Here is a 10,119-nt window from a genome sequence, read left to right on the forward strand (position 1 = left end):
AGAATGCTAATTAGAAGTAAGGATGGTGAGACGTTGTCTCACATAATTTGGGCATGCTATCAGGAGAGACCAGTCCCTGGAGAAAGACATCACATCATACTTGGTAAAGTAGAGGAAGGTCAGTGAAAAAGAGGAAGACTCTCAATGAGATGAGTTGACACAGTGGCTGCGACAATAGGCTCAAACATAGCAACGATTGCAAGGATGGTGCAGGACTCGGCATGTTTTGTTCGCTAGTACGTAGGGTTGCTATGAGTCAGAACCAACCTGACAGCACATAACAATGAGCAATTTATTCTTTTATCTTATGCCAAAAGATAGGTAAAACATAGCAACAATGATTGCAAGGATGGTGCAGGACTCGGCATGTTTTGTTCGCTAGTACATAGGGTTGCTATGAGTCAGAACCAACCTGACAGCACATAACAATGAGCAATTTATTCTTTTATCTTATGCCAAAAGATAGGTAAATGTCATTTAATAGTTTTTAAGTAAACTACAAACATTTCTGTTGGAAGGTCTTGTTTAATGTATAGACTTAACATTTATAATCCTAAGATTTTTGAGTATGAAAGCAATCAGCTTGGCCCTGTAAAGTACATGCTTGTTCCACTAGTACAGAAATAATTCTGAAATTCTGGAGCAGTGCCTACTGCCCAGTTATTCTATTTGTACCTGGCAGGACAGCTCATTCTCGGTAGGTCCTGAACCATGTCCGTTAAATCTGTGAGGACTTGCGTACTAGTTTGGCTCTTTAGCAAAGTGGTGCCATGGCTTTTTCTTTAACTTTTCCAATGATTATGGCTTTTTCAGAAAAATTACCTGTCAGAAAGGGTTTTTTAAATTTATTGTTTTAAGTCTAGTCTTTTTTCTAATTGTACAATGTAAGCACATTTTTTCATATGTGGTCACTGAGTTAATACTGTATATTTTAAAAATATTTACCCATTCCTTTAATCTTCTTAGTTTTTAAGCTATTCTTAAGTCCTTTCTTTTTCTTATTCTTTCTTTTTCCTAACTTTTGATTTTAGAGTCTCCAAAAGCAAGGTTAAAAACAAACTCATTTAATTGAGGTTTGCCCCATTGCAATTGCCTAACCATTCCTTTATTACATTTAGACTTTGTCTTTTGAATATGCACTGTTAACAACTAATTATTCAGTGATCTTGAGGCCAGACAGGTTCTGTACCCTAATATGAGGGAAAACAAACAAACAAAAAAAAAGCCTTAATTACCCTCTTATTCCTAAAGCATTTCCTGAATTCTAGAATATCTATGTTAAGCTGAAATAAAGCCTATGAACACACACACACACATATCCCTTACAGCTCGTGAAACTTCATTGTTGTAGGATTTCTAAAGAAATACTAAAATTCACAAAGTGCTTTGTGAAACATGCAGAAAAGGAGATGATTTACATTGATTGTGCCTTTTGGCCCAGAGGTGTTTTCTAAATAACGTTCTGTCTTTATATTTACAGATGTCTAGAGTTTCTGCTGCAGAATGATGCTAACCCATCTATCCGGGACAAGGAAGGTTACAACAGCATACATTATGCTGCTGCCTATGGCCACAGACAGTGTCTGGAGTTGGTGAGTAGTTTTGTTTTATCTAACACACATATACAAACCTGAAATTGCCAGTCTTAACCTCTCAACAAATGCCCTCACTGCCTGATTAATGAAGTTACCACTGAAATTCTTCTGGAAGATATTCTGTGGTAAGTAATTAAACTGTTTCACTTTATGGTATGTAGATCTATCTATAGCATTTCTATCTACCCAAACTCAAAGCTGACAATTGACTCTTCCATGTTGACTTGGGCTGGGATGTTAGCCCTGAGTATAAACACAGTTTATATTTTAAATATAGTTAAGATGTACCAGATAAGCTTGGTATATATTTCAGAAAGCAAACTTCATATCTCAATATTCAATAACAGTATTATATGATGAGAAACGTTAACTGTTTGTCATGTGAGCACTCATAATGATTGGCTTGCTGTTCATTCCCCATTGGGCCTCTAATTGCTTTAGTTTTTTATTTCTGTGACACAGGGCATCTTTCACTGGGCATAACTTTTTTTTCTAAGGTAGAGGTTATGGTAGTGGCATAGGTTCCAGAATCGAACTACCCTATGTTAGAATTCCAGCTTGGTCTCGTTATCTGATCCTGGCCAACCTTCTTAACCATTCTATTGTTGTTGTTGTTATGTGCCGTCAAGCCGGCCACAACTCATAATGACCCCTCCTTGGGTTTCCGAGGCAGTATCACTACAGAAGTAGGATTGCCCAACCTTCCTTCCAAGGAGTGGCTAATGGGTTTGAACAGCCAGCCTTCTGGTTAGCAGTCAAGTGCCTTAGGCACTATGCTACCAGAGCTCCTATTCCCTTCTGCAAAATGGAAATCATCAAGAATGTCAAAGTTTAAGTGAGGGATACATGTGAAACACTTAGCCTGGTATATAGTAAGTGTCGTTTAATAAATGTCCCACTGAGGCAAACTAGGGAGCTCTGGTGGTGTAGTGCCTAAGGCACTTGACTGCTAACCAGAAGGCTAGGGGTTCAAACCCACCAGCTACTCCTCAAAAGGAAGATTGGGCAATCTACTTTGGTAGTGATACAGCCTCGGAAACCCAAGGAGGGGTCACTATGAGTCGGATTCGACTAGATGGCAGTGCGTTTGTTTTCTTCGTTTTGGTTTACTGCAAACAAGGAAGACATTCTTTTCTGAGGCAACTGAAGAGGAACTGATTTTAGAATACCTTGGAATATAGTATTACCAAAAAAAAAAAAAACCCACCAACTCACTACCATCGAGTCGATTCTGATTCATAGTGACCCCCTTTTGGGTTTCCAAGGTGGTATCTCTATGGAAGTAGATTGCCCAGTCTTCCTTCCACAGAGTGGCTGGTGGGTTTGGACCACTAGCTTTCTGGTTAGCAGCCAGTGCCATAGGCGCTGCACCACCAGAGCATCCTTCTGAGCATCATTTTTGGTTCAGCTACACAAGGACAGACTAGCTATCCGGAATTTACTCTTTTCTGGCCCAGCAACAAATGCCACCTTTCTTGCCTATACTCCTCCAGCTCTTTTCCTTGTCCTTTTAAAAGAAGAAGTTCTACTTTTTCAGAGTTATCAGAGAAGTATCTGGGGAAACATTTAAACTCCACTGACTGCATGGTCTATTGAGAACGATTATGAGACAGAAAGGCAGTGAGCAATAGGTCCACTGTTTACATAGAAATGACTCAATAATCCTCCATCTATTTCCTTTGCCTTTGGCTTTCTTGCTGGTTTCAAATGGCTCCACTTAAGGTCATATCTTTTAACTATGAATGTGAGAAAATTCTCCTAAGGTCACCCAGTTTAGAAGTAAAAAATTGATTATTCTGGTGTTTATTTTATTCTGGTGTTACATTTATTGGTGATTTTTTATTTTTCTTTTTTTAACATTCTATTGTGATTTGGGTAAAAGTATGCAGAGAAAATTAGTTTTCCATTTAACAGTTTCTATATATTGTGTTTCATGACATTAGTTGTAGTCCCCTCAGTGTGACAGTACTCTTCCCACTTCCTCCCTGGCTTCCCCATTTCCTTCTTTCCTGCCCCTTCCTGCTTCTAAATTTTGTGTTTGGGTAAATGCTACCCTTTTGGTCTCATATGGTTGATTTTTCTGAGGAGCACATTCTTCACAGGTGTTACTGTTTGCTTTATAGGCTTGTGTATTTTGGGGCTGAAAGATGATCTCAGTGCATTCAGTTCCAGCTTTGAAGCTTGTCTAAGAGCCATAGTCTGTGGGGTTCTCCCAATCTCTATCAGACCAGTAAGTCTGGTCTTTTTTATGATTTTGAATTTCGTTCTCTATTTTTCTCCCCCTATGTCCAGGACCTTCTATTGTGATTCCAGTCAGAGTGCATGGTGGTGGTAACCAGGCACCGTCTTGTTCTGGTCTCAGGCTCACATTTGGTGAATGCTACAGATTACCTTGTTTGACATTGTGAGTGACTTTTTTTTTTTTCCTTTAGTTCAGATTCCAGTATAGTTCCTGTTCCAGTTACTGTGATTGCATTTAAAAAAACACCCTAAAACTTAATGACTTGACACAACATAATCATTGATTATCTTTCACTGCTTTGTGGATTAGGAATTCACAAGTAACTAACAGAGCAGTTCTGGGTAAGGGTTTCTAGTGGCTGAAGCTGGAAGCATTTTTTACATGTATGTCTGTCTCCTGAGCTGGAAGATCAAACACCTGAGGTTTAGTGGGCTGCTCTATCTCTATGTGGTTTCCTCATGTGGTTTCTTCAACATGGTGGTTCCAGAGTAGCTGGATATCTTTCATGGTGGCTTAGGGGTCCAAAGGCATCTGTCCCAGAAGAGAAAGAGAGAGAAACCCCATATCATTTTTTATGAGCTGGCTTTGGAAGTCACACAGTGTCACTTCTGCTCCATGTACTGATTAAGGCATATATTCACAAAATGCCACCTACATTCAAGGAAAGGTAAGGTAGGCTCTGCCTTTTAAAGGTGAGAAGTGTCAAGGAATTTGTGGACTTGTCCAAAATCAATGCAAGAAATGGGACCACAAATCAAAATTCCTGATTTCAAATGAAATGTCTACTCTGCTACACGATTCTGACTTCCATTGCAGGTTAAAGCTCTACCTCCTTTCCACTATCACCCTAGGCTTCTAAACATAGAACAAAAGCTTGGTAGAAATTGGTTAAGATAAAAGGCGATGTCACTTCTGTCCCTTGACACCAGCATTGCTATGGAAGTTTTTGTAGACTTATTAGCAAATATAGATCCCATATAAGACAAGCTTTTGATAAAGTGTCTGTGTGTGTGTAAGTGTGTGTAGGGAGTGATCAGTGGGAGAGTTAGGGCTTACTGCGGTAACTAGTCATTAGAAGCCTGCCTTTCAATATGTACTTAAAATGCAGCTGCCTTTAATTGGTTTCTCTATGAATACCATATGTCATAAATGGACATATAAACTTTTATTACCAATTTGTTATTGCAGTCTCAATAACTTGTACTGTTTTAAAATACTTTAATGAGTTATCTTTAAGCCCATAGTGTAATAGCTATGAAAATAATTATCTAACACCTTCTTTCTATGTACATAATATATTGCACATTACTTTAATTTTAGGAAAGACATTTTGGGGCCGTTATTTCTGTTATACAGCTGAAAACGTTTTCTTTCCACAAGGTTTCATAAATTTTGACTGATGATGAAATTACCCCTTTATATGGATCAGCACCTGTGCTGTGTGATTTACAAAGAGATGATTATTCATGGCAATTATAAGATATTCAAAAGCAGTTAGAAGAGGTAGTGAGAATTTTATTTGCAGTATCAGTTGAAAAGGACCAGATTATCAATATAAACCAGTAGGAGTGGCACCACCATTTGCTTTTAGGAAAGAATTTCAGTGGGTCATTTATAACACAGATGTGGTGAGAATTCCCCTCTAATTTTCCATAATTATTTTAGTTGGATGAGAAGTTCTATGTGTCCCCATTGGAATGCATCCTAGAATTCCTCTTGGGGGTAGTCCGTACTAAACATAAACCCTAAGTAGGCTATAAACGTTCTTATACCCTGATACTTCCCGATCAAAACAAAATACAAATGTTCAATCCTGGATCCTCCTTTAGGAGTGGCATCAAAGAGCTAGATTGTTGCGAGTATTTTATCCTCACTGCTGGCCTACTCAACTATGAGCAGATTTGGAAAGAGACCAGGCAGGTTCAATGAGTTCCAGAAGAAAGGGAGCAGGAGTAGTTCCTGCCTAATATCAGTATTAAGTGAAGAGGTGTTTCTTTGGGGGGAGACACCTTCTCTAATTTATGTTCCCTCTTTCTATAAAGGTCCAAAACCCTCATATTCCTTAAAATCCCCAGTTCCTTGGGTACTAGATATTAGGATAACGCAACAATTACTCAATATGCACTAAGAGGTAGATTTCTAAGGCTCTCACCATTGCCATGCCAACCTTTTCCCTCACCCAATCGCCTGTCTTCCCAGGGGTCATGACTCTGTGCGAGGTGCTAGAGGGACACTGATGAAAAGATACGCTTCTGGTAGCTCTGGGTAGCTTCTCTGGCCTGTGAACAGGAATTGCAAAGGGAGACCTTTCTTTACTTCATATCACCTAACCTATGCTTTCAGCCTGTGGAAGGAACATAAAGAGTAAGAGTATGGCTGCCAGGCCTTCTCCAAGAGACCAAGGATTTTTTCCTTTGGGAACTAGAATGGGATGAAAGAGGATGGGTGACCACCAGAGGCAGCTGATCTGTGCAGTCGGGGAAGTTTGTCTGGGACCTTCCTTCCATCTAGTTAAGCAATTATTATGATATCCATATCATTAAATATGTATCATTAATTTTGATGTATACTTTATTTGACTCTGACTTAACTTGGTCTGTGCTTACTTGACATTCATGGTTTGTGGCTCATGTCTGTGATCATAAGCTTGGAATTAATGAATCATACTTTGTATTCATTGTATTTTGCTATAATGAAAAAGGAACAGAAATTGTGGTTTTACTTATTTTCACTCTACTTCCTTTATACAAATTGATGTTGAGTTAGGTCTGTGAGCAAAGAACTTCTGGAAAGTGCTATGAATCTCTTAGTGTTTATAGATAGTAAGGTTTAGGATTTTGCCAAGTCTACCCACTTAAATTATTATTCTTGCCTGGTCTTGATCAAAGATGTATGTACAAGATATGCAAGCAAAAATCTCCCCACAAGATGTGCTGAGAGCTGTGATCAGTCATATACAGTTGGGCTCAAAATATAAAAGCAGAGTCGGGAAGGCTTGGCCAATAAAGCTCTTGTGTCTGAATAAAACTTATGTTTGAGTAGAGGAAGGAAGTTGGCAAAGGAGACCTCTAAGCCTCTCTTTTCCCCTATCTGGAAAATGTTTTTAGTGACTCTGAAGAGAAAAATCAGGGCATCATCCCCCTATTTGGAATATGTAGGTTTATATTGGCAACTGTTTTTCTTTAATAATATTAAAGTTTTGTCTGTGATTATGAAGACTTTGTGGCTTTGTTATTGAAATGGAAAAATGTATGTGCCAATACCATTATATAAAGTGCCTACAGAAATTTAGAGAGATTGTTTAAAAACTCTGGGCCTCTGATTAAATGCAGTCCAAGATTTTGCCATGCCAAATCATTTGGAATTTGGCTGCTTCCCCTGAACTTTTTCCACTTTTTGCTGTTATGAGTGAACTTGGATTTCAGCTGTGACAGTACGTGGGGGTGACAGTGCTCCTGCATGTCTGCTCTAGGAGTTCCTAGGGTTCTCGAAGACAGAAAAAACACATCTATATCTCAGGCAACCGAGTACTGAAATTACAGTGTTTTGAATAAACTATGCATTGTTTTGGGTTGTTTCTTGTGTTTCTCACAGGACTTTAAGAAAACCATTACCATCTACCTGGCTTTGAATATATATATATATATATATATATACATACACACACACACACACACACACACACATACATACATATGTGTGTATTTATTCATTGCCAATATAAGTAAATCATATATATGTGTATGTATATATGTATATACATATATGTGTATGTATATACATATATAGATTGTATGTATATACAATTTTATAGATTGACTATAAGTGCATTTGGCATGTGTTGAAAAAGCCATTCAACAGGATGTTAAAATAAAACAATTTTAGTCTTACTTGCAGTTGGAGGCCCAGTATACATATATTATGTACATACATATATGTACATAATATATATATGTGTATGTACATAATATATATATACATATTGTGTTTTTATAATATATACATATGTTTTTACATATATATATATACATATACATAGATATACATAGGAGCTCTGGTACCATAGTGCCTAAGGCACTTGACTGCTAACCAGAAGGCTGGCAGTTCAAGCCCATCAGCCACTCCTCAGAAGGAAGGTTGGGCCATCTACTTTCATAGTGATACTGCCTCGGAAACCCAAGGAGGGGTTGCCATGAGTCAGGTCTGACTCCACGGCACATAACAACAACAACATATATATATACATATATGTACACATATATATATATGTGTGTATATGTATATATGTATGTGTGTGTATATATATAGAAGATTTAGTTATATTGGCAATGTCTAATTATTCTTCTGAAGACTAAGAAAGCAGGATTTTAGAAGAGGAGTTAAATATTAGAGGGCTCATAAGTGATCATTTGAGGACAAACAGATAAAATTTGAACCCCGGGTCCAAACCAGTCTCTGATGGCTTTTTCTGTCCCCAGAGGTGCTGCTAAGAGATGGACTTGGGGATGTACATGACCTCTCAGTAGGCAGTCTTCCAACGGGCAGCATTCTCTGGAAATCTGAACAATACTGGTCTTGTTTTTCTTCTATTTAATTCGTATTGAGCGGGAACATGAAATCTTATGGGAGCCTCTCATTAAGGGATGGGGCAGAAGGGTGGGAATGGATATTGTGAAGCCTTTGGCAGTCTGCTCTGCCAGAATACATTTAAATTCACAAATGAATATAAATGTAAGTCCACAAAGTTTGAATCACAATTTGAATGTGAGTCAATATTCAGAACAGTGAAAGAGACAATCTTATATGACAAACAATTGTATTTTTTTCTTTGTAAGATGGCAGAAAAAGTTTTTATAGATTGATTATAAGTGCATTTGGCATATGTTGAAAGAACCATTCAACAGGATGTTAAAATAAAACAATTTTAGTCTTACCTGCAGTTGGGGCCCAGGATAGTGGAACCTTTGCCCCACATTTCAAAGTGAGACATCAGTTTATCATTCCATGCCCCTTTACCCATTTAAGTCTGAACTGAGGGGGAGAAGCTGAAGATCAGAGAGATGATGTCTTTGGAGGTAGCTCTGCTATGAGTCCTACCCCTCCATTGCAAGGGAGAAGAGGTACTTTCTTTTCACCCCAAGCCTGGTGAGAGACATTTCAGTGAGATTGCTTGGATATCTTATATGTGACCCTTATAATTTAGGAGACACAGTGGACTGGCATGTGAAAAATATATATGCTGGATGGCTCTGACTAGAGCTTGCTTGTCAGGCAGCTAAATGAAAAAGGCAGTGTTTGAGAAATAACTCTACCCCCACCAACGATGGGTCAAATGTGCATATTTCCTTATGCCCACATTTGGCCAAAGGCCAGAGCAAGCCTGCACTTCTCCTGGATGCTACTCAAGAGGACTGTCTGGAGGAGTGAGGAGACCAAGGATGTCTGAGCAGGGAGGGAGGACTGACTGTAAACTACCCATAGAGAAGTGCGTTCAACCAGGTAGAGGAAACTGCAAGTGAGAGACCCCAGTGATGGGGGAGAGTCACTGGAAAGCCTAAGTAAGTACCCCAGGAACAGGTAGTTTTAAACATTTGACCCAGTCAGAGGAAACCACTGCAAGAGGATGCTAGTCAGTTAGCTGTCCTTGCCCCCTTTGTGTGTCTCCTTTTCCCCACTCCCTACAGTCCTGGAGGGGGCAGAATCAGCCAGGAAAGGAGCAAGTGGAGGAACAGCCCTAAGCTGGAGAACAGAGAAGTCAGCCTTGTTCCCTTCTCCACTGCAACTACTGAGGGCAAGGGGCAGGGTCAATCTTTAACATTTAATAACATTCAAAATTTGTGATTATTACACTGGACTATCAACTGCCATCAAGTCGATTCTTACTCATAGCGACACCCACTGGGTTTCTAAAACTGTAAATCTTTACAGAAGTAGATAGCAGCTGGTGGGTTTGAACTGCCAACCTTCTGGTTAGCAGCCAAATACCTTACCCACTATGCTACCAGAGCTCCTTATTATGCTGGAATAGCCACATTAATTACTGACATGAAGATTTGTAACTAAAATGCTCAGAAATCTTTTTTATTATTTGTTGGCGATGAAGAAAAATTAGGGACTTTCCTGCTTAAGTTTCATAAATGATGTTTGACATTTGAAAAAAAAAATATAACCCTGAATGCTTTAAAATGTATGTAAGAAGAGGTGTGTTCTGGTGACCTAGTGCCACTCTGACAAGAATATACCACAAATGTTGTTGTTGTTGTTGTTAAAGTGCCGTCGAGT

The 10,119-nt window shown here is 38.8% G+C and overlaps 1 protein-coding gene across 1 annotated transcript in view; it reads left to right on the plus strand.

The window, feature by feature from the left end:
• Window positions 1–10,119, plus strand: part of ANKRD44 (ankyrin repeat domain 44) — a 272,181-nt gene that overhangs the window by 143,586 nt on the left and 118,476 nt on the right. The window contains exon 16 of the mRNA XM_042783608.1: window positions 1,481–1,592. Within this exon, the coding sequence (XP_042639542.1) occupies window positions 1,481–1,592 (112 nt within the window). The remainder of the gene's footprint in view (window positions 1–1,480; window positions 1,593–10,119) is intronic.

This window comes from Orycteropus afer, unplaced genomic scaffold, assembly GCF_000298275.1.
Source record: "Orycteropus afer afer isolate SDZICR_OR568_19922 unplaced genomic scaffold, OryAfe1.0 scaffold00002, whole genome shotgun sequence".
In the NCBI taxonomy this organism is placed as follows: domain Eukaryota; kingdom Metazoa; phylum Chordata; class Mammalia; order Tubulidentata; family Orycteropodidae; genus Orycteropus; species Orycteropus afer.